A 25,655-nucleotide genomic window follows, 5' to 3' on the forward strand; every position below is an offset into this window, starting at 1 on the left:
TGAATGTCTATTGCATGCAAACGAGAGTGAAACAGAGATGAGTGATCCTGACGAGTGGCATTACCATATTTGTGTCTACAGCAACAAATGACACCCGTCATATTTAATGTGGGCATCCAGCAGAACTGAAAGGTCGTCAGTTTAACTATTCGTCTGTTCACTTCTTCTAGTGTGTGTGAAGAGAACGTGGCTGCTGTGAGAAGAAGTGTAATATCTAGAAACAATAACACTTGGATTATGCGGGTCACTGCCTTCGTTCCCTCTGAGGTGTTTCAACCTCCGATCTGTGACAACGCAGCTGCAGATATGAGAAGCTGCTTCTGTTCTGTCCGCCATCTCTATTATTATTTAAACCAAGAGCTGCTATTTTTACAACCTCCAAAAAAAACTCCACATTATATTGTGGAAAAACAGGAAAAGCAATAGTGAGACATTTTGGGAAATACACTGAGAAGATTGATACTAATCTCATGTTTGTACGCTAAATATGAAGATAGTAGCCTGTTAGCTTAGCATCATTTGTTTGCTCTGTCCAAAGGTAAAATAAATTAAGTGTATCTCAGAAGACACATTATATTGTTGTATGTTTAACCTGTATTTTGTAACCTTACGAAAGGTTCAGGCTTGTTGTTAGCTCGTCTTTAAGCTAGCTAAGCTAACGGTTGCTGTTTTAAAGGGACGATCTAGTGGTTAGCTTAGTTTAGCAAGAAAACAGCTAACCTCGCTCTCTCCAGAAGGTAAAAATGTCACCACCTCAACCCTTTAAATCCAGGAGACAACCTCCGGTTTTGAAAAGAGAAGTCAGTTCTTCATGTGTTAAAGCTGCATTCTCTCTAGTGTCCACCAGGGGGCGACTCCTCTGGTTGTATAAAAGTCTAGTCTAAAATGACTCTACTTCTCTCTTGATTTATTCCCTCAGTAAACATTGTAAACATGAGTTTATGGTCTCAATCTCTAGTTTACAGTCTTCTTCAATACAGCATGATGTTCATTTAGTACATTATGGTCAAACAGACCATAAAGCAGGGGATGCTTTAGGGGCGGGGCTACACGCTGATTGACAGGTCTCTACCAGAGACGTATATGGCGTCTCTAGTCACTCCTTCTCAGTCCAGATATGGTCACTTCCTGTTCACTGCTAGCCAAAATTAGCATCCAAATAAATATCACAGTTAACGTGAATCACGGATGCACCTTGCTAACTAAGCTAACTAAGCTAGCTAGCACAAGCGTAAGCGTAAGCGTGTAACTAAGCTTCTGTTACGCTAACGATAGCTCATCCCTCATCCCTCATCCAAATATGATGGCTTCAGGATAAAAACAATGTCACTTCAAACTGGGACGTCACGGTGACGTCGTCCACTTCACATATTTAGTGTAAAGGTTTGAGAGTGGTGTCAATGTCTTTCTTGGAGAGAAAAGCCAATAATCGTATTTCTTAAAATATCCCACAGCTATTCCTTTAAAGCGTCGTAGAGACTATCGGTGCTGGATTGACTTTTACAACCTGTGTCTGTACTCACACACGCATACATAAAGAAAATTATGCCAACGAAGCACACATCATGATTCTATCTGCCGTCAGGTTTATTTTTTCCCCGGGAGCCGATTTATTTACCACACCGTACAGAGATACCGATGGAATGAGTCGTGCTTAACGGCTCAGAGTCAGTACGAAGAGATAATAGAAAAAGAATATTCGTTGTGGCAACAAATCTGTTTTATAAACCTCAAAGCTCTGAATGAGAACAGCCATAATCAGTCAAAGCCATAAATAAATCATTATTCCCTGATTATTGTGTCGCAGAGAGCATCTACCCCTCCAGAGGAAGGCACTAGGAATGGTCTCAACGTCCTTGGATTTTTTTTCATCGCATGGATTTGACTGATGGCTGGATAAGAAACGGTACAAACATCGGCGGACATCTTTGTCACGACGTCGTCCGTCCCGTCCTGAAGGGAATCGGTGTCATGAAACCTCTCAATGGTGACGGCTTCAGGTAGCACAGGAAAGAGTTTTATTTGGTGTTACCTTCTTTCTTCATTATTACTCATTCCTCCCTGTCCTCCCGCGGCGGGCTAAAGGTAGAGGTACCCCACCCAGTACACGATGTTGAACAGCAGGAAGGAGGTGGGGAAGAAGACGCGTGAGTACGCGTCCAGGTCCAGCAAGTCCACGTGGACGCGTCCTTTCCTCCAGCCGCCTCCTTTACACTCCTCGAAGCAGCAGAAGAAGCTCTGGCAGTCTTTCCCGTCCAGACATTCGAAGACACAAGCGTCCTCAAAGTCCTGCCAGTACGTGGAGTTATTCAGAGCGATGACGGTGTGAGGAGCAGGTCTCACATCTAGGACAGAGTAGTTCTGAGAGGAGGAGGAGGAGGAGGAGGAGGAGGAGGAGGAAGAAGAACAAGAAGGAGGAAGAGGAGGAGGAGGAAGAAGAACAAGAATGAAGAAGAAGTAGGAGGAGAAGGAGGAAGAAGAAGGAAGAAGAAGAAGAAGGAAGAAGAGGAGGAGGAGTAAGAAGAAGGAAGAAGGAGGAAGAAGAACAAGAATGAGGAAGAAGTAAGAGGAGGAAGGTGGAGGAAGAACAAGAACAAGAAGGAAGAGGAATGAGGAGGAGGAGGAGGGGAAGAGGAAGAGGAAGAAGAAGAATCTTTCAGCAGGAATATCAATATGTCTCTCTACATCCTCCCGATTGAAGGCCACCTCACCGATCGTTTGGGTTCCATGCAGCTGGGTCTCCGGGTGCTGTACGAGTAGTAGTTTAAAGTGGCATACTCCATCAGAGCAGCGAACACAAACAGGAAGCAGACGGTGACGAAGAGGTCCATGGCGGTGATGTAAGACACTCTGGGGAGAGACGTCCTGGCCACGCTGCTGAGGGTGGTCATAGTCAGCACCGTGGTTATACCTGCAGACGACAACGAGGGAGAAATCACCCGAGGCACCGATCGGGGAGCACAAGGTGTATCCTTCGCTTTTCAACCCTCGCGACATATGAGTAATTTTATAAGTTGTCAAGAAGAAGAAGAGGAAGAAGGAGAAGAAAGAGAACAAAAAAAGCGTGTAATGATTGTAAATTCTTAGTCGGGGAAACAACAAAACAGAAACATTGTGAACCATAAAACCAAAACAATGAGCTGAAAGATGCTAAACCAATGTAGAGGAACCGTAGAGGAACCGTAGAGACGTGTAATAACTCATTCAACATGACGTCATTTGAATCCATTCTTGATATAAACGTATCGATTAGTAGAGCTTTAGGTTTAAGGTTAATAAAAAGTGACCTCATCTTTAACAATAACATGTCACTGTGACTACCAGATGTTTTAGATGTGAGATGAACCTGACTTCATTCTCCTCCAGGAGCGTTACAGAGACGCCTGGAAGAAAAAGAAGAAAAAAAACATCCGTTTCACTGAGGTTCCCATGGTAACAAGCTGGCCCGTCTATTTCAGGCACCTCACACTTTCCCTTGAACCTCACCGTGAACCTCACCATCACCACAGCGATTACACTCACCTGCCTTCTGCCGATGCCCTGTGGCACACGTTTGAGACTTTTGAACAAAAGAATGAAAAGCATGTTTGAAGAGAGACGTTCATATTTACTGACAGGCAGCTTACAGTGGAGATTAATGTGAGCTTCTGTGTAAGACGTGTCAAACACAAGTGGTTCAAGGGCCCAACGTATGAGACCGCTTATCTAAAGCAATGTGTTTTACTCCTGAGCTAAGTTAGCATGCTAACTATCTCTTGTTAATGTTCAACCTTGAAGTAAATTAGCTGTTATCGAAGCTCCAACCTGAGCTAAGTTAGCATGCTAACTATCTGTGATTAAGGCTCAAACCTGAGCTAAATTAGCATGCTAACTATCTGTTACTAAGGTTTAACCCTGAGCTAAATTAGACTGCTAACTATCTTTAATTAAGGTTCAACCTTGAAGTAAATTAATTGTTATCGAAGCTCCAACCTGAGCTAAATTAGCATGCCAACTATCTGTTAATCAGGCTCAAATCTGAGCTGAACCTGAGTTGGTTTCCCTCCATCCTCTTCCTCTCCTAAAGGGCTTCATCTCTCCTCCCTCACTGGCTTGACTCCTCTCTCTCCTCTACAATCTAAGATCCATTCACCGTCTTCATTCTTCTCCCGATTTGAATGCAGTTAATCCAGACGCTTTACAGCGGAGACGGCAGATTGATAGCACTCATTCATTTCCTGCCTTTGTCCCGTTCATCAGTTGTCACTGATACAGTTTGAATGATACGAACACTGTGACGAGAGGCTGGTCCAATGTTTGGATGACGCTGGATCACAAGAACATTTGCAACGACAGCTCAGTAGGTTGCCCTTGTTCCGTGTAATGGAGGCACACTACAGCATGATTTATGTCCGTGCACACTCCACATTTTATAACTACGCGGACGTTGAAGAGCAGAGATCATGGAGAACTTTGAGGAGCTTTGAGAATGTCGGTTTGCCGCGAGGAGAAACTTGCACAAATGTTTCCTCGTCACGATTCCAACGTCCTTTTGGAAAAGTATAACTGAGACTTACATTTCTGTAAAGTCTATCTAGAAGTTTGAAATAGCTGTACGTAATTCTTTAATTAAAGGCCTTGGCGAACACCACCGCACTCAAACATGAAAAACATTGATAAAATGTTAACGGAGAAAAGAAATCAAATAAAATGGATGAAGTCAATTACCTTCACCAAAGCGTTCCACAGGACTGCACAACAACAAGCAGAGAGCATGCACAAAAGAGAAGAAGCATAACAAAACAGGAGAAGCAGATGGAGTGACTCAAGATAACACGTATCTATGCAGTATAGATAAACAGTAAAGCGGAGCATATTCAAAGAAAAACATGATTAAAATGTGCCTCCAAAGAAAAGACCTTGACATGGTGTCTGCATCACGAGTTCCTCTTATCTCTAGCAGCTGAAGTGTTGCAGACATAAACCTGCAGTGAGTCCTGGTGTGGACAGGAAGTGCAGGGAGACAGGAGTACCTAAAGCCGTTCGGGCCGGCGTGGCGTCCTTTTTGATCCAGAAGGACACCCAGGAGAGGACCACGGTGAGGATGCAGGGGATGTAGGTCTGGATGGTGAAGTAGCCCATCCTTCTGCTCAGGTCAAAGTACACTGTCATCAACACGTAGTCACCTGCGTGTGGAAAAAACAACCTCCAAGTTATTAATACAGAAATTATACTGATTCAAAAACAAAAACAAGCTAAATAACTACTTTGGGTCACGGTCAACATCTTTGAAGGTCCTGCATGTATTATGAGAACAGAAGTACAATAACATCTGCGCTGGAGAGAGACGAATTAGTTAGCTTAAATTAGACTTTGAATAGCTGATGCTAATCAACAGCACTAATGCTAATCACTAGCATACACATATAAACTCAAAATAACAAATCTTTATAAGAGTTTATACTGTATTTGTTCACCATAACAGACACTTTACAGAACGTTAACTTTGCCAGAATCAGAACAATAGTCCTAGGGATTAGCATAAGCTAACGGAATTAGCAATTAGCAAATTGAAAGGTAACAGTTATATAAACGTTCACCTCCGTACAGATGTCATAAACGGGGATGTCAGCTTTTGAGACCAAGGCCGTAAACATGTTTATTTCTGCTGTAATGTTGTTCTCTTTAGCATTGAGGTCTATGGGGATTGACTCGCTGCCGGAGCCTCAAGTGGACATTTGAGGAACTGCAGTTTTATTTCCAATCATTGGAGATTGCAGCTTGGTTGAGATCGTGATGCTACACCGGTTACAGAAAACGTAATGTTAATACTTTGCATTAATACTTTTCTCACCATATGTAAAAACTTCAGACTAAAGTTACACTTTAATTTAAAACATGTAGAAAACAAACTCGATAAACGAGTGCAGTCGATGACTTCTGCAACCTCTTTGAATGAAACCGACCTGCTGTCGTCTTTATTATGTCCGTGGTGTTTCTCAGGCCCATGAAATCAAACTGGTACAGACGCCAGGACTTCTGGTCCGTCGCCTCCACAGAGTTCTTCCTCCACTTGTAAATCATCTCATCTCGTGGGTATCCATCTGCAATTACACAGAGCACATGTGTGTGTGTGTGTGTGTGTGTGAGAGAGTGTGTGAGTGTGACCCATGGCGCTCACATGGCTCACATCCTGATGATGGATGTCCTGTGTGGACGGACCTCGGGCCACCCAGAGCCACATTTGTCTCCTGCAGGAGGCTGGCTTATGAAAAAGACCGTCTGGGACGACGACAGAGGCAGAAAGAAAAGCAGATTAAATGAAATCTTTTGCTTCGATAATGTACGGAATCCATCTTGATGTTTGGGCCTGACCTTCACATGAGGCGCACGGAGCCCGGGAGCGCTTTAACGATCCATCACGCGAGGTTAACGATGGGGTAATGATTCCGTCTCCGTCCGCGGCGTCGCACTAGGCCGGATCTCTCCCGTCTTTAACGGACGGATAATCGTTTTGAGAAGGAAAAGCTAACAGAATTATCATCTCGCCTGATAGCAGTGTGATGTAATAGGTTTCCAATTAACATCAACTGTGAGGGAAGATGTTGCCCAAACTACTAATTGTTCAAACGTGCTTGATTTGCCACAGTTCTCTCTAATGGTTCCATTACATATCCAGAAATACTAACAAAATAAAAGCTTTCTGTTGGAAATAGTAAACTTTATGAACTAATGGGCTCAAGGCACAATTCATGATGCATTTATTATTTAACAATATTCATAAGACTTAAAACACTTTATCCTCACAGGAAGACGTAGTACCTTTCAGAATAAAAGTGTTCTAGATGGATACAGTTTTAAGCTCACACTCTTCACGTCACACCAGGACCTGCTTTGGGTACTTTCTGTCCCCCTGGAGAATGCTAATCTAAAGCTCACTCTCGTTCCAGCTCTGTGTTTGGTCTCCACCTCCTCCTGAAGGAAACCTCTTTGGCTTTGAGCTGAAGATGCTCCGCTGTGTTCACCAGACTGCTGCTGCTGCGTCCGTCTGCCACATCGTGCTTCAACAAGCAGCAGACGGTCTGTTGTATCGGAGCATGTTGGCTAAAGATCAGCCGCCTGGAGACGAAGTTAATGAAAGCGGGGAGACCGTAAAAGAAAGACGGTAGAGCTGCGTGATATTTGCATTTACTCACGCAGTGATTATTTTAATATCCCCCAGAAGCACGATGGGCTTCAGAGATGAGCAAACCTGAAACCAGTGTAACACCTGGTGACGTCTTTAGGTGAGGAAATGGGTTTAATGGGTCCCAGCAGGATGTCCACACATCCCCCACTGAGCGGTTATGAAGCGATGCAGCGTACACACAGTACTGTACGATACAGACATAATAGCACTGCTTTACTTTTCTAATGCTGCTGGTCCTAATGCAGTGGAAGGCCTCAGTGCACTCAGGCTTCAGATCACTGTACTCATCTTTAGTTCTGGAGCCGCCCCGCCGCTAGAGTCCGATTGATCGAATGTTGCCATGGCTACTAAGAGAGCAGTGACCGGCTGAGGAACGCAACACGGCGTCCTCGCGGTGGACGGCCAATGAACACACTTCAGAGCAGGTGTGTGACACACGAGCAGCAATCAGGATCCAGTATTATGAGGAGCTCCTTTATGACAACGGGGAGGAAAAGTCATCTCTTTGTAATTCAAAATCCTGGAGTCATGAGCAGCTTATTTTACGATATAATTAGTATTACATTATAAGAAGACGGGCCCCCTGGACACAGACATGTACAAGTCCCCCCCCCCCCCATCCCTCCTACATATGAGCAAGACACTCAGACTGACTCTTTGTGGTGCTTTTGCATTCATTTGTAGTCACTTCCACCTCTTTGTGGTCCATTTTTGTGTTTTTTTATGGTTGATTTGTGTCTTTTGTGGTAATTTTGCATCTAAAAGAGTTTGTTTGTCTCTTTGACGTCCTTTTGTGTCTTTTTGTGGTAATTTTGTGGCCATTCAGCATCTCTTTGTGGTCGTTTTGCATCTCTTTGTAGTTGTTTTGTGTCTCTTTGTAGTTGTTTTGCATCTCTTTGTGGTCGTTTTGCATCTCTTTGTAGTTTTTTTGCATCTCTTTGTAGTTTTTTTGCATCTCTTTGTGGTCGTTTTGCATCTCTTTGTAGTTGTTTTGCATCTCTTTGTAGTTTTTTTGCATCTCTTTGTGGTCGTTTTGTGTCTCTTTGTAGTTGTTTTGCATCTCTTGGTGGTCGTTTAGCATCTCTTGGTGGTCGTTTAGCATCTCTTTGTGGTCGTTTTGTGTCTCTTTGAGCTTGTTTTGTGTTTTTACCTCTTCTTAGTTGTCTGATTGACTCTTCAACAAGACATTTTAATGATACCTTTATACTGAGTTTCTGGTCCAGGGCTCTGTGACTGTACTCGGCATCCCGTTTAGAAATCCGTCCGTTATACTAATAGTATACTATCACCGTCTGACTCCAGAAGGGGGCCAATCAGATTTCAGGCGGGGGGGGCCTTATTTTCCCTGCTGGTGTATTTTAATCTGGTAAGCCGTCACAGCTCTGAGGAGCTGCGGTGTGAAACGTGAACGTTTTTGAATTGTCCTTCAGTCCATTGTCCTCCACCACTACAGCTACAACTACAAAACAAAATCAATGTTTTCAACAAACACTTCTAAAAGCACATTTGCTTGTAAGAGGCCACTCCAGGGCCGCTCAGCCAGGCGTGACAGCAGTGATGGACACCAGCATCGGCTCATATTCAGAGAGCTATAACATGACAATACAATCAGATGAAATACGGTCGTCCAACTAATGTTGTAGTACTTCTGGGTACTCACAGCTGGAGAAGATGAGCGGACAGGAGTGTTCGTCCATCGGAAAGTTGTGCAGCTGAAGCTGGCATTCTGCGTTTATCGTCAGCCTGAAAAGAAAACAATAGAATCATCTTTTAGTAACGTCGTACAACGTTTAATGTGAACCCAGAATCACATCAACACATTGTTCCGGCTCAGACCTTCAAATCTAAGTAATGTGTTGTATTTCATTTAAATGGAGCAAGAAGGTGGGAATGAATGCATGAATAACAGAAGTCATCAACGTACGGTGTTGAGATGGAAGGACCATCATCACTCAGACTGTGGGACGTCTCTACAGTTAATCACCTCTACAGAGGTTCACAGCTCCGCTCTACGAAGTGCTTCCTGAATTCTGCTCAAGGACATTTGTACTCAACAAATTCCTCAAAACACACAATCAGGTTTCTTCGCTCGGTAGGATAATCGGTGTTAAAGACGTTCAGTCATTGACGAGGCGTTCACCAGTAGACATGTGGACACCAGCATGGTGAGTCTGGAGGATACATGGCTTGTGACAAATGGGTCCAATGTTTACATCGGAGACTATGGAGCAAAATAAATCTGCTGCTCGTCTCCTGAAGGAAAGACACAGAATCAGGAAACCCGACTCTCAGCTGGTCAGTAACACCGAGTGACGACGACATATAAACAAACTTCTTAGAAATCAGCAGAGTATAATTATGAAGTGTCATAAATACAGCTGAAGGCCGTCCGTCCCTCAAGACGAACCTGTGGATGTAATTATGCAGCCGGTGCGTTATTGACCTTCCATTATGAACCAGTTATCGAGCGATACGTTCCTGATCTCAAAGGGAAGCTTGGAGAGTTCACTGACCTCTTTAAGACCGGATGAAACAACATCAGCCTGATGCTTCAATGGAACCAGAATCTGGTTCTCACTGAGAAAAAACAATCAGCGTGAAGGAGAGCATGTCTGAGTCGAGGTGGTTAAACGCTTGGTTGTATTCAGAACAAAACGTGGTTTTGTCATCGACGAGATAAAGTCAATTAGTAGATTCAATTATAACCGTACTGTTCAAGAGTGGGCTCACACGAAGGAGAACGAGGAGAAGAAAAACATCTGCCGTGATCTTTAAACCTCATTAAAGCGTGGAGTTGGGACAATGCAATGCATGTGGGAGAGGATATCACAAAATGTCATCTCTGTTTACTGCGGCCAAAGCCAACGCACAATTAATACCAAATGACATTTCATTGTCTTTCTCTGATGCCCGTCGGTGGATATCGCTGCTCAAAGTTTTTGTGTATTTAACACGAGCTGAAGAGATCCGAGCGTTTAAGCACATCGTCGTCGCCATCTTGGATTACGGCCGTCACCATGTTGATTTTTTGCGCAACCAGTGAACAGGAAGTGACCACATCTGGACTGAGGAGGAGTGACGTAGAGACGCCGTATACGTCTCTGGTAGAGACCTGTCAATCAGCGTGTAGCCCCGCCCCTAAAGCATCCCCTCTTTATGGTGTGTTTGACTCTAAATGGAGCATAATGTACTAAATGAACATCATGCTGTATTGAAGAAGACTATAAACTAGAGATTGAGACCATAAACTCATGTTTACAATGTTTACTGAGGGAATATATCAAGAGAGAAGTAGAGTCATTTTAGACTAGACTTCTATACAACCAGAGGAGTCGCCCCCTGGTGGACACTAGAGAGAATGCAGCTTTAGACTAGACTTCTGTACAAATGAAGAATCATAAGCGTTTCTTTGACACAGACAGACAACTTTCTTGTTGGACTACAGAAATACGTCGTCACTCAAACACAGACCATGTCAGTGTGGAGACGTCTCTCAACACGAGGACGGTGCCGTGGAGACGTCTCTCAACACGAGGACGGTGCCGTGAAGACGGAGGGCAGTCTGCAGGAGCGTATTACTGAAGGAGCAGCTTGTATTAATGTCTGATTACAAAGAGAGCTTTGGGGCGAGAGGGTGGCTGCCTTAGTAAATTGGTCTTAAAGCTCAAGCAGCCTATTTGCACTTACAAGCGGTAATGACGGCAGATAATTACTCTTTCTGGGGAGCGTTGGCGTCACCGATGGTTTCCCGCACCGACTGCTGAAGGCTGCTACGACGGGAACCGACGGGTTGTTGAACCTCGTCGATCCCCGAAGGACAAGTCTAAGATGGTCAGACTGCAGCGACGACGGAGGTCCAGGATATGATTATAAGAATGATATTGAACGTTGATAGAGCTTTCAGATGAAAGGCTTCATAATGTCCATAAATCACTTCATTACTGGAAGTGAATGTTCAGGACCTCCAGACCAGGTCAGTGCCTGACTTCACTAAACAAAGTACTGTGTGTCTTAATGGAGCAGTGTTTGTGGTACTTTAATGTTAAATTAAAGTATTTCAGCATTTTGTACAAACAAACAATAAACACGAGTCGCACAAACTAATAAAACAAATATGTCCTTTAATCAATAAGATGATTAACAGAAAACTATGAAGAAACTATTTTGATAGTTGATTCAAAATACTGCTCAGCACTTCAAAATAAAAGTCCCATATTTCACGGTTGTGCCACCCTGAGAACAACTTACTGGACAAAGGTCTTTAAATGATCTCAGCAGCTTAAAACTGTAGAAATGTGGTTTATTTCAAGTGTTTCAACAATAAAAGCATGCCATAGTATTTTATTTTGAATGTATTATCATTTAAATACCTTTTATTATATAGTTCTCTCAGTCTGTTCATTTATTCGGAAATTTTCAAGGTTTGAGGTTTGAGGTCCCAAAACATAAAAGAATATATATTATTTGAATGTACTGACGTTATTTTTAAACTGGATATGTTTTATAGAATTAAATTATATGTCATTGGCCCATATATACAGTATATATATATATTATTCTAAAGGAATCACTTTCAGATTAAATCATATGATATGATATGATATGATGATATGATTCAGTTTTTAGGAGCGTTCTGTGGGCGGGACTTAATTACAGTCCGTCTCTATATTCATGCCTTTAAACCTCCTGCAGTTCATGAAGCTATTAGTTAGGATTATTCAAGAACTTACCCAGACTATTGTCCCCATATGATGAACCACAAACACATAAGCTACAGTCACACTGTGCATTCTAACTCTAACTTAACACACCAACAGTCGGGTGACAGCAGCGCTCGTGCATCAGTGATTCTGTTAATGAGCTCCGTGTTGAAGCGCGTTCACCTCAACGTGTACAGGATCTTCCCGTCGTTCCATATCCGGAGCAGCTGGTTGGGCATCGTGATCCAGTGGGAATCGGCGTTCTTGGAGTTCCTGAAGATGGTGTCCGGCAGCCAGATGAGGCCGACCATGTTGCTGTTCAGGGTCAGCCTCTTCATGGTGCCGTTGTATCGGAGGCGGCTGTCCGTCCACGTCTGGGCAAAGATGATGTCGATCTGGTATTCCTGAAACAAAAGACAGAAGCAGAAGACGTGGAAGTGGTTTTAAATGTGATCAGTGACGAAGCTTCACCTGCTCCTCAGGAGGAGGATCTAGGGACACGTCTCTCTCTGGACGCCATCTTTGTGTCTTCACTTAATAATAAGACTCAGAGTCAGTGATCTCTTTTAAATCACTTCTTAAACACATTTATACAGACTGGTTTTTAAGTGACGTCGTTGCTTTTCTGTTTTATTTGTATTTGTTGATTTTACAAAATTATTATTATTTTTTTTTAAATTTAATTTAATTAATTTCTTATTTAATTTCTATCGTATCGACCGTCTTATTGTCTTGTTTTTGCTGCTTTCTGTCGGAGCCCTTTGTAAACTCTGTTTTTAATTAAAGGTGCTCTATAAATAAAGTTATTATTATGATTATTATTATGATTATTATGATTATTATTTACACGTTTAACACAGAGCTCTGGTGCCTCTCATGGATTGTATTTAACAGAAATCTTCAAACGCTTCTTATCACTAAAATCTGGAAGCTAAAAGGTTGAGTCAGTAAAACAGAGTAATTGATTAAAAAAAATGTAATTGTGTAAATAAATTGGACATTTTTTTTTTAATAAACATTCCACTAAATAAACCCACAAAACATATTGATCCAGAGGATTTATAAAAGAAGAAACATATTTATTAAGGTATTTGATCTGTGCACATTTATTGGTTTTTGAGATATGATAATGTTTTATGTGCAAATGTGTTTTGATAGTTATGAAGCAAAGACGGAAGTTTAATCTTTCTGCTGAAACAGAATGAACGCTGGAAGGATTACATTTAGATCTAAACAGGATCAAAGGAGCCAATAATCTGACAGTCCTCAGAGAAACAGAGAGGGAATCACCAAGAGTCAACAGGGTGCATCATCTGGGAACCACGAACACAGTGGTGGTTCCAACCCATCAAGTAGGTGCTCGATAACCGCTTCAGAAAATGTTAACTTGCTGGAGACACGAGAGGAAAAATCAGCGGATCACCAAAGTCAGAATGTTTCATCCTCTGGGGATCATGAACGTCTGGACAAAAGGTCACCAGCGATCATCTCGCCACCTTTATTCCTTTAGTTATTTCACCGAGAGATTCACTGGTGACGAGACGAGAGGTGGTTTTACGTTAATCTAAATAGAAACGTCTGCATGTAAACGGGAACATTAGTGGAATATTCATCTTCAGTAACCATGAAAACAGATTAGCAGGAATACTGTCTTTTTCGTAATAAGTTTAAAAGATATTAGAGGCAGGTGAACGTCGTCACTCTCCGGTGTGGAGACACAGAGCTCCTCACACAGCTTAGAGCATCCAGACCCCCGACGACCGTCTGCACCCGGCTCTCCACCTCCCCTCCTGCAGGAGGTCCAGGTCACTGAGAGGACGAACAGATTTCATCTGGAGCTTCTTCCCCAAAGCGCTGCAGTAATTATTACCGGATACGGTCGAGGAAGAGAGTCTCATCAAAGATTACAACCGAAGAAAATAATTATTAATAGAGTAAAAATATAAACTTGAACAATATAGTAATACGTGTATAAGAAGTAATGCTTCTAGAACAGCAACAACAGCAACATATTTTTAGTAAAAATGTCAAATAGAGAAAATTAAATTACAACAAAAGATTAAAAACAGGAATAAAAATAAAATAATTATTCAGTATAAAAGAAGTAATAGTGACACCAGCGCAGAATATAAAAGCAATAAGAGAAAAATAATTATAGTAAATAAATTAAACTAAATTAAAAAATTAAATACAAAACAAGACAAAAGAGAGTAAAAATATATATATAATAGTAAAAAAAATGTGTATAAGAAGTAATACAACGAACCCTAATAGAACATGTAAAAAAGTAATATTTATGATATTGAAAAGTAATAAAAAGCTATTATAAAAGAAACAAATACTATATATATATTATTAAATGTATATATTTACCATTATTATTCATTTTTATATATATTTATACACATTTATTTTATTGTATTTGGACCATCGGTCATCAGTAACGCGTGCTGAACCTCGGGGGTGTCACTTCCTGTGTCACTTCCTGTTTTCAGCACCTCGAGGTGTGAATTAATAACAGCAACAAGTCATCACATGTTGGACGTAGACGTCCACAGCAGACATCAGAGACCTTCAGTCCTTCAGGTATCAGACACGTCTCTGGTGCTGCCGGACACACCGGATCAAGTGTCGATGCACCAATCAGATACCGAGTGAACCAACAACGGATCAATACCAATACCAAGACTCTGTAAAACACTAGTACTAGTACTCTGTTTCTACATTAACTGGTTTACTGGTGGTCCTCCTGTTCAGCCTCCGTGAGGAACGACGAGCTCAGACTAAACGGTTCTTAGGCTCCGACAACACAGAAGGTGTTCTGTAAAATAACATTAATAATAATAATAGACCCTCCTCCGGACCCTCAGCACCTTACTTTAAACTGAAATGCATTCGACCTTTTCACCCAGCAGCAGCTCACCCATTATAACGAAGGCTGTAATCAAGAGAACCACCGGGTGCTCATGACCTTTATACGTGTGAGGAGCTCAGGGGACTTGAAGAACCTCCAGGACTTAATGACCAGCGGAGGAACAGTGTGCTAGTCTCACACTGCCTCAACCCTAACCCAGCCTGGGAACACGTCCAGCGTTGTTATCTCTTATGTACTTTAACGTTAGGAGTGTATTGATCTCACTCCCCATCCTGCTGCTTTCAGCCACCACAGCGGGAGTTAGCTGTGAAGGGAATGTGTCTGGAGCAGCTATATTCATCCTGCTGGTCTGGAGCTACTGTAAATGTAGCGGCAGTGAACAAATCAAAGCTGTACAGCAGGAAGAGACAAGGAAGAAACCCTTCAGACTGAAGAGCAGGAGATCTCCTGAGACCTGATGGAGCCTAATGCTGCAGGAAATAAAATCTCCTTTTAGTGGCAGAAGACGGAGGAATAAACTATGAACACGTGTCTGCAGACGTCCACGTATGGAGGAGGTGGAGGAGTCACAAGACATTGGATTCACCGGTGATGAGGAAGAGGAAGAGGAACGGGGTGGTTTTACGTTAATCTGAAAATGAACGGCTGCATGTAAACGGGATTATTAGAGAATATTCATTTTCATTAGTCATGTAAACAGACAAACTATGATGTTTTTGTACTAACACTAACCAAGTAGTTTTGTGTCATTTTTGTTTTGTTTAAATGTATTAACCCGGTTTATACAATGTTTTAAACTGTAAGTTAAAGAGAAAATAAGTTCATAATTATTATTATGTTTTAGGTCACATTCTAGTTTATTCAGTTCTATTATTTATTCCGTCCAGCCGGCACAGAGAATCTGTAGTCTTTGGTGTGATGCTAAGTGTAGCTTATGTTAGCATAGTTAGCACGTGTGTTTATAGCATTCTAGCATTCTAACAAAAGTACTTCCAGTCATGTCATCGTTCACATTCATAATGAAATACTGAAGTTGATTTACTGGTTTAAAATTACTTAAAGTAACCAACATGTCTGTGAACAGCGCCCATCAGTGTTACCTGCTGGTTATTGGTCCAAATCAGCAAACAGGAAGGAAGAGTCCAAATGGGTTTTATAGTAGGGGGGGGGGACTCGGACTGTACCATGTTAGAATACAGAGGGGGGTTTTCATTGTACCAGAGAAATCTCTTTAAGTACCATAAACAATCTATGTTGATAATATGATCGTGTTACAGAAACAGTTTTGATGTTTTTATATATAATCTTATTTTACTGTCTTTTAAGTCTTGAGTTCAGTGTTTTGGCCGTCGCCATCTTGTTTTTTGTGCAACCAGTGAACAGGAAGTGACCATATCTGGACTGAGGAGGAGTGACGTAGAGACCTGTCAATCAGCGTGTAGCCTCGCCCCTAAATCATCCACTCTTTATGGTGTGTTTGACTCTAAATGGAGCATAATGTACTAAATGAACATCATGCTGTATTGAAGAAGACTGTAAACTAGAGATTGAGACCATAAACTCATGTTTACAATGTTTACTGAGGGAATAAATCAAGAGAGAAGTAGAGTCATTTTAGACTAGACTTCTATGCAACCAGAGGAGTCGCCCCCTGGTGGACACTAGAGAGAATGCAGCTCTAACAGATGAAGAACAGGAGAACTTTAAAGAACCGGAGGTTGTCTCTCTGGTCTCACTCACACTTGTTTTACTGACTTGTTGAACACATTGACTTCTAGAAGAGGGAACAGGAAGTGAAAACATGCTGACTCATGTCTGGTTATTGGACTCATTCCTGCAGCTGTGTGACAGTCGGAGCGTCTGATTCATTGATTTGTTTGTGAAGAGAATTTCAACAACTATAATAAAAAATTGCTTCTGAAATAAATTGCCTCTTCTAGCTTTAATAGCCATGGGCCTAAAGCCGAACGTGATATTTTTAAAGGCTTCATTTGTTTCCTCTTCAGCGTTCTTAAACCTCGTGTGCTTCAGTACGTTGAGAAGCTGTGTGGAGAGTGAAACACTTACATTCAATCGTCCATCATCCTCTTCTGTCAAGCTGAACACACTCAGTCTCAGAATGGAAATATTTCCCCATCAGTTTTTAAAATCAGACAAATATGGATATTACTCATTGTTGAAGCTCTGCACACGGTCTTAATGTCGACTCTGACGCGTGAGGAATTATTCCTCCACTTCACCCGACGTTCAAAACCACCAGAATACAAATTGGACCGTGTCCGGCGCCGACCGACATAAAACAAACTGATACCACGATGACATCACGGCTGCAGTGATGCAGCTGTTAGTGTGAGTGTAAACAGAGCTTCCTGTCCCCTCATGCACATCACATGTTATGATTTATTGAGGGTTTATAGATACATTCTGTGTATTCATCACTACTAATACTATTACTAATGTTTACCCTACATGGAGTCATGTGAGGAACTTTTAACTGGTCCTCAGTGTAGTCCTGATCCTCTATATAAACTAGTCTCAGTGTAGTCCTGATCCTCTATATGAACTAGTCTCAGTGTAATCCTGATCCTCTATATGAACCAGTCTCAGTGTAGTCCTGATCCTCTATGAACCAGTCTCAGTGTAGTCCTGATCCTCTATGAGAACCAGTCTCAGTGGAGTCCTGATCCTCTATATGAACCAGTCTCAGTGTAGCCCTGATCCTCTATATGAATCAGTCTCAGTGTAGTCCTGATCCTCTATGAACCAGTCTCAGTGTAGTCCTGATCCTCTATGAACCAGTCTCAGTGTAGTCCTGATCCTCTATGAGAACCAGTCTCAGTGTAGTCCTGATCCTCTACATGCTCGTCATCGGAGCCACCGGGTCGGATTCTGGTTGATGAACAAGATGTTGAACAAAACGACTTTATACTTTATTTTCCTGTATTGATGTTTTTCTACAGTAGACTCTGACATCACTGAACTCAAGGACTCTTTCACTGAGCAGAGAAGAACTTCTTTCTTTACATTAAGTAGTGAGACATTCACATCTGAACATCTGAAACAAATACACTGCTTTTTCTTCTGGTGACTTAAAGCAAAGTCACTGCACCAGATGCTGTAAACTAGGACAGAGAAACGTCTCCAGTGTGAAGCTGGCCCTTTATGATTATGCAGCAGTACGTCCTGTGTCTGTCCTGAGACGTCTCATCTCCTTGTTGGCTGCAGGTCTCTCCTTGTGTCCTCATTAGCCAAAGGTCGCTGAGAACGAGGAGACATCGTCCAGCTGCTGTGTGTCACTGTGTGTCACTGTTACTGTGTGTCACTGTGTGTTACTGTGTGTTACTGTTACTGTGTGTTACTGTCACTGTGTGTTACTGTGTGTCACTGTGTGTTACTGTCACTGTGTGTTTCTGTGTGTTACTGTGTGTCACTGTGTGTTACTGTTAGTGTGTGTTACTGTCACTGTGTGTCACTGTTACTGTGTGTTACTGTTACTGTGTGTTACTGTCAGTGTGTTACTGTGTGTTACTGTTACTGTGTGTTACTGTCAGTGTGTTACTGTGTGTTACTGTTACTGTGTGTTACTGTCAGTGTGTTACTGTGTGTTACTGTTACTGTGTTACTGTGTGTCACTGCTACTGTGTTTTACTGTTACTGTGTGTTACCGTGTGTTACTGTTACTGTGTGTCACTGTTACTGTGTGTTACTGTTACTGTGTGTCACTGTGTGTTACTGTGTGTTACTGTTACTGTGTGTTACTGTGTGTTACTGTTACTGTGTGTCACTGTGTGTTACTGTGTGTTACTGTTACTGTGTGTCACTGTGTGTTATTGTGTGTTACTGTTACTGTGTGTTACTGTGTGTTACTGTGTGTTACTGTTACTGTGTGTCACTGTGTGTTACTGTGTGTTACTGTTACTGTGTGTTACTGTGTGTTACTGTTACTGTGTGTCACTGTGTGTTACTGTGTGTTACTGTTACTGTGTGTTACTGTGTGTTACTGTTACTGTGTGTCACTGTGTGTTACTGTGTGTTACTGTGTGTTACTGTGTGTTACTGTGTGTCACTGTGTGTTATTGTGTGTTACTGTGTGTCACTGTGTGTTACTGTGTGTCAGTGCTGCTGTGTGTTACTGTTACTGTGTGTTACTGTGTGTTACCGTGTGTTACTGTTACTGTGTGTCACTGTTACTGTGTGTTACTGTTACTGTGTGTCACTGTGTGTTACTGTGTGTTACTGTTACTGTGTGTTACTGTGTGTTACTGTTACTGTGTGTCACTGTGTGTTACTGTTACTGTGTGTTACTGTGTGTCACTGTGTGTTATTGTGTGTTACTGTTACTGTGTGTTACTGTGTGTCACTGTGTGTTACTGTGTGTTACTGTTACTGTGTGTTACTGTTACTGTGTGTCACTGTGTGTTACTGTGTGTTACTGTTACTGTGTGTTACTGTGTGTTACTGTTACTGTGTGTCACTGTGTTACTGTGTGTTACTGTTACTGTGTGTTACTGTGTGTCACTGTGTTATTGTGTGTTACTGTTACTGTGTGTTACTGTTACTGTGTGTTACTGTGTTACTGTTACTGTGTGTTACTGTGTGTCACTGTGTGTTACTGTCACTGTGTGTCACTGTGTGTTACTGTTACCGTGTGTAACTGTGTGTAACTGTCACTGTGTGTCACTGTGTGTAACGTGCATTCTGTATGGCTCTTGTTTCAATCTTTTTGTCTGCTGTGTTAAATAATATATAACAATAATAATTACTCAGAAAAGTTCTTCAAAGCTTCCTGTGTTAAAGCTGCATTCTCTCTAGTGTCCACCAGGGGGCGACTCCTCTGGTTGTATAGAAGTCTAGTCTAAAATGACTCTACTTCTCTCTTGATTTATTCCCTCAGTAAACATTGTAAACATGAGTTTATGGTCTCAATCTCTAGTTTACAGTCTTCTTCAATACAGCATGATGTTCATTTAGTACATTATGCTCCATTTAGAGTCAAACAGACCATAAAGCAGGGGATGCTTTAGGGGCGGGGCTACATGCTGATTGACAGGTCTCTACCAGAGACGTCTACGGCGTCTCTATGTCACTCCTCCTCAGTCCAGATATGGTCACTTCCTGTTCACTGATTGCAAAAACCAACATGGCGACGGCCATAATCCCGAACTTAAGGCTTCAAAACATCAGTCCACAAACCAATGGGATCTAAACATTCTATGGTTTTCAGAGAGAGGCAGTTATATTTGCCGCACCTCATTTGCATAAAGTTGAGGTCTAAGCTACTTTATGCAAATCGAGGGATCCAGCGTGACTCTCTGCCTCTGGAAACTCCCGAAAAACTTTTAAACGAACCGTTTATTGATCTAGAATGAAGACGGATTCAGACGCTGTCTGGCTTTTTTTCACACCCAAATATTTTTCAGAAACACATTTTGGAGACTTTTTTTTTTAGCAATCCACAGCCTCCGAGTGTTCGTCCAATCAGGTGCCTTGTGTGGCAGCCCATCAGGTGTCCAATGCTGGGAGGCAGCGCAATCAGTGCAACTTCTGATCAGGTACCAAGTCCTAGTTCCTCATATTTTATACACTATGTATATTTATCGAGGATGCAGGTACAAAGAAAATGAAGCCTCTTTGAGTTCCTGACAGCATGAAATATTCTGTGTAAACTCATAATTACATATAATAACATAATGTGTATTGTTACGCACCAATCACCAAGTCAAATTCCTTGTATGTGAAAACGTACTCGGCAATAAACCGTTTCTGATTCTGATTTAATTCATCCTCAAAGGAACATCAACCTACATCAAACTCCACCCAAAATTGTTCCTTTTTGGCAATTTTTACAAATAATATCTGCTTCATGCAGCGTTTCAGTCCCTCTAAGCAACTTCCTTTCTAAAGAGCAACTAGCAACACATTGAGTGACTATTCAGATCAACAGGGAACAAGCGAGACGTTCTGTATATGATATTGTAATGAACTCCCCTTCCTGCTGCTCAGTGTAATCACAGTTCACGGCTCAGAGGTCTCCTCATCCTCTTAGTGGAACATCAAAACGACAAAGTAGTTCAAGCTCAACTCATTCTTCTTCAGACCCGGTAGCGTCTGTCAGTGTGGTCACACCGGGAACAGAAGAACACCGGTACAACGGGAAAGATGTGTTAGTAAGTTCATTACATGCAGATTGAACCACGACAGCAGCGTATTAATATTCCACTGAGGTCTGCTCTGTTGGTATGGAGTTACAAAGAGTCTCATTACACCTTCCTCATGCTGATGAATTCATTACACAAATCTACCAGCCAGAGAAATGAGGAGGCTTATTAGGTGAAAACACACTTTTCTGTTTTCTGTATCTGAGCCAGCGGACCCAACTAGTGAAGAAGTGTTTATTATGGAGCAACACAGCAGGTATGAGCCAAACAATTAGCCTGCAGTCAGCTGCAAAATCCACGACTGTTAGAAATGAATATTGTGCTGCGAGCTGATGAACAACCTCAGCACCAAGACGCTGCCGCCGTCGTCCTGCCGGCGGCTCGCTAACGCGGCGGAGAAATGACCTGGCATGAATGTTGTGTTTCTCTCCACAGGGTGAGAATAGCTTCAGGGACCCCACCGGCACCGGCGTCTGGTTCGGCAGAGATTCCTGCATTACACCAGGTTGCCTTGGACACTGCATGACCCGACGAGTGTAAAAATAGCTTCTTCATAATACGACACAGAGGCCGCCTTCCCCGACTTAACATATCGCTCATTGCTTATTAAAACATAGCTCAGCTTAATGTTTCTATACTTGAATGGGTCATCCGTGGTGCTTCATCGTGCCTGAAGAGGAGTTTGAGAACAGACAGGTTTCACATTTACAAACCATCCAGGATGTGTGAGCAGCAGGTAGAGAAAAAAAACTGTCCTGAAAGTTTAACTACGGTTATTTTGAGAATTTAGAAACAAAGCAACTTGTTAAAAACAAAAAAATAATAGTTTAAAAGGTCAATTTAAATTTAAAAAACTTCACAACGCATCAATGTTAGCCTATCGGCTTGAGCTACCTAGCATGACTCATGGAAATGAAGTGAGAAATGGCAGCTCGTATTAATGACAATGCTAACGGAGAGAACGCACAGTTAGCTCTGCAAAACATCAACCAGCAGCACCGGTTAAAAGCACAAAAGCCCGACTCTCACACAAGTAATGTTGGCATAAAAATAAAGCAATCTTAGCAATAAATAGTTACGCTAGAATAGGTAAAATAACGTAAGCAGTAAAAAAAAAGCATAGCAAGTGACGTTAGCATTAAAAACAAAGTTAGATTAGTATTAAAAAAGTGCTGTTAGCATAAAAACGTTGTTAGCATAAAAAGTACTGTTAGCATAAAAAAGTAGTTAGCATAAAAAGTACTGTTAGTATAAAAAAGTAACGTTAGCGTTCGAAAAAGTAACATCAGTATAGTAAAGTAACGCTAGCACTAAAAGAAATAATGTTAGCATAAATTGTCAAATTTGTATTTAAAAAGTTAACGTTAGCATTAAAATAAATTAATCTTTGTATTCAAAAGTAATGTTGGCAATAAAAAAGTAACAAACTTAAAAAAGTGACGTTAGCATTTAAAAACTAATGTTAGCATTTAAAAAGGACTGTAGCATTAAAATAGATTGATGGTGGAGTCACTGAGGCTCTGCAGACAGAAGCTTTTCCTTCTGGTGTCTTAAAGCTACACTTTGTGTTGACCTTACCTTCCTGCAGGGATGTGCTGTTAATCAAAGGCTGTTTTATGAATATATTTAACTACATTAACCTGGTACACTATTCATTAGTTGTCCATCATGTCTCTGTTGCATATCAAAACTTAAATATATGTATTTATGCCTTTTTGGGCATTTCAGGGTAAATGTCCTGGTGATCAAATGTTTGACTTAATAAAGGTTATGACGATGACGATGGTGTCTCTCTTGGGGAGGAGGGTCAGCCTCCACATCCGGCTCTTGATTAGTTTCATTGTGTGTGTGTTGATTCAGGACTCTGCATTAACTTCCCACCTCTAGAAACCCATTTGGTCTTGAATGCATAAAGTAGAGAAACAAGACTTCACTCATTATGTAGTTCTATTTGATCAGCCTTCAGTCCATACATGTACCGAACATACGTTTTACTAAAATACTAAAGGTACCGTTTGGTCAAAATGTTCTTCACAGTCGATGTTTGAATCTGAATACGTTTTTTAAATGTTTTACACTCGCTGTGTTTCTTAATGCACCTCCAGTCATTCATGAGAAGAAGAAGAAGAAGAAGAGTCTGCATTTAAAAGGTTGGTAGTGAAGCTCCTAAAACAATGAGGTTCTTCTGAAGAGGAAGAACTATTGGGAGGAAATGTTTTTCTTAAATGTAGTAAAGAAATGAGTCAATGAGAGCTCTTATCCTACCTCACTTATCACATCACATGACATGGATAGACAGACGGATGGATGGACGGACGGATAGATAGATAGATAGATAGATAGATAGATAGATAGATAGATCTATCTATCTATCTATCTATCTAGATAGATAGATAGATAGATACATACATAGATCTATAGATCTATAGATAGATAGATAGATAGATACATAGATCTATAGATCTATAGATAGATAGATGGCTCATTTCTTTTGAATGTCTGAATTGAATCTCTCCACAGAAGACTTTCCTCTGTTAAGTGAAAATGATCTAAACTCTTCTGAGTTTGTTCCTAAAGATGAATCACCATCTGTCTGCTGGTAGAGTCATGAACCCTCCATTACACACAGCGTTGTGATTAGAAACAATACAAGTATGACATGTATACCGTTCACCTCTTCTTCTCTCACAATGAGGCTTAAAATGAGCTCGTCACACAGCGGGGGGGGGGGTGTTGAGTGCTGCTGTGCTCATTTAAATCTAAATACATCACTTTAAATGATGTCATCTGGATATTACAGGATACCGATAGAAAGCAGGGTTTTAATGAAGCAGCGGAGTCAAAGCACAATGAGGAAGTGCTGTTCCAAACACACAAGCAGCAGCTCCACAGCTGTACTCAGGTAGAACAATAAAGCTGCTCAAAGGTACCTCAACTCCGAACATCTGTCAGCTGTAGACACAAACCCACTCATGAGTCATGACGACAAGGTCAGAGCCCCCAAACACCCAAAGGTCCGTGAACACCTGTGGTCTCACCAGACCTCGTCCACACTGTGGTCTCACCAGACCTCGTCAGTTTTATGACAAAATGCAACTTTCTTGATGTACAAATTTGTCTAATAAATGATCAAATTCATGGTACAATTCATACGGAACCTAATAATGATCTGTTTCTCGCCGTTGACGACAATAAGGTCCCATCAGGGACACAGGAAGGGGCGGGACTTCGCCTCTCTATCCACTTGAAGGCGATGATATGTCAACGCTGTGCTTGTTGCTTGTTTCTGCTGCCCCCCAGTGGCCACAGAGAAGCTGTCACTGCAGCTTTAAGTAGATGAGCGTTTGAGGGTTCTTTCGGGGACAGTGACTCTCAGCGTAGAGGGTAAACATCCGGTACAGAGGAGGTCCTGGTGAGTTATGGACTCCTTTTGATGCACATGATTTAAGGAGGGAGGCTCAATAGCATTAAAAACTGAAGATATAAAACGTAGAGGCCTTCAGATGTTTAAATGCTTTTCATCAACTGAAGGGAACAGATGTTAACCCCAAAACCCACTGGTGGGACAGAAAGCATGTTTTATTCAAACAATCGCCAAAACTACACCGTTTATCACACTGAAGCTGTAAAAAACTCATTATCTGTCAGATTTTCATCTTTCTGATGGTCCTTGAACACATCATGAGAGGAGGAGAGGAGAGGAGAGAGGAGAGGAGAGAGGAGAGAGGAGAGGAGAGAGGAGGAGTGACGCTGTCTTTGTTCTTCATACCATCATCTTCTCCAAGCACAGACTCTCCTCAAATCAAACTCTGGACCTTCACAGGTCAGTTTGAGTCCTACTCCTTGTCTCCATGAAGACGGACTCAGAGCTTTGTGTGATTAAAGACTCACCATGTTGATGGAGGACACCGGCCCGATGCTGTTCACGAAGATGCCCACGTCTATGACGGTTGGTTTAACTGTGGAGGAGCAGAGAGAAGAAGTATTGATCAAAGCTGCTCTTTAGGAACTCAAAGAGCAGCAGAGTGAAGCTGGATCAATGAACCCTCTGAAGACTGGCTGCTGCTGCGTGAAGGACCACACCTTCGTCTTCATCACGTTAACTGTCCTCATAAAGCTCTAATTATCTGAGCAACAGGCCGCATAAAGCTCCTCACTGAGGACCGGAACACCAGAGAGGAGGTCCAGGGTGGTCCACTGGTCCTCCGGCCCACTAATTAAAGACCTGAATCACACCTGAGGAGCCGGATGAACGCAATTAACTGATAACCAGAGGAGCGTCTATCTCTGATTGCAGATGAAGCGCCCTGGTGGTTCAGCCTAAATCCCATTTTCTATCCAACCTGAAGGAAGAAGATAAGTCCACGAATTAAAGGAACCTCATCAGAGAACACAGAACACAGAACACAGAACCACTGTACTTTTGAAACGTAGCACGAAAAAGAAAAGCACATTTTACGCATTTGGAAGAAGAGTCTGTTTAATATTCTACATGGAGAGAGATCTTCACGGATCACTTCTTTAAATATCGAGGAAGACAAAGACATAAAACAGATGATCATTCATGTGAGTTTAATGTGTGGAGATGAAGATTAGTAACACTTGTGGAATAACTACTATTAATTATTACTTGGCTCTTATTGGACGGATGAACTGCTTCATTAATCTGTTTCTAGAAGAGAGAATCAACAGGTTTAATATCATCAGAGGACAGATGGGATCTGCAGAACTTTAATTACTCTTCATTTACCTTG

The 25,655-nt window shown here is 41.8% G+C and overlaps 1 protein-coding gene across 1 annotated transcript in view; it reads right to left on the reverse strand.

Moving 5' to 3' along the window:
• Positions 1-1,128: 1,128 nt before the first annotated feature.
• Positions 1,129-25,655, reverse strand: part of LOC137883849 (gamma-aminobutyric acid receptor subunit gamma-3) — a 27,031-nt gene continuing 2,504 nt past the window's right edge. Inside the window, exons 3-9 of the mRNA XM_068725510.1 lie at positions 24,793-24,860; positions 12,052-12,272; positions 8,829-8,911; positions 5,946-6,083; positions 5,013-5,165; positions 2,712-2,911; positions 1,129-2,361 (exon numbers count right to left, since the gene is read on the reverse strand). Coding sequence (XP_068581611.1) covers positions 2,080-2,361; positions 2,712-2,911; positions 5,013-5,165; positions 5,946-6,083; positions 8,829-8,911; positions 12,052-12,272; positions 24,793-24,860 — 1,145 coding nt within the window. The 3' untranslated portion in view covers positions 1,129-2,079. The remainder of the gene's footprint in view (positions 2,362-2,711; positions 2,912-5,012; positions 5,166-5,945; positions 6,084-8,828; positions 8,912-12,051; positions 12,273-24,792; positions 24,861-25,655) is intronic.

The sequence above is a fragment of the Cebidichthys violaceus genome, unplaced genomic scaffold (genome assembly GCF_023349555.1).
Source record: "Cebidichthys violaceus isolate CVI_PGR_0920_01 unplaced genomic scaffold, fCebVio1.0.p SCAF_35, whole genome shotgun sequence".
Taxonomy (NCBI): Eukaryota; Metazoa; Chordata; class Actinopteri; order Perciformes; family Stichaeidae; genus Cebidichthys; species Cebidichthys violaceus.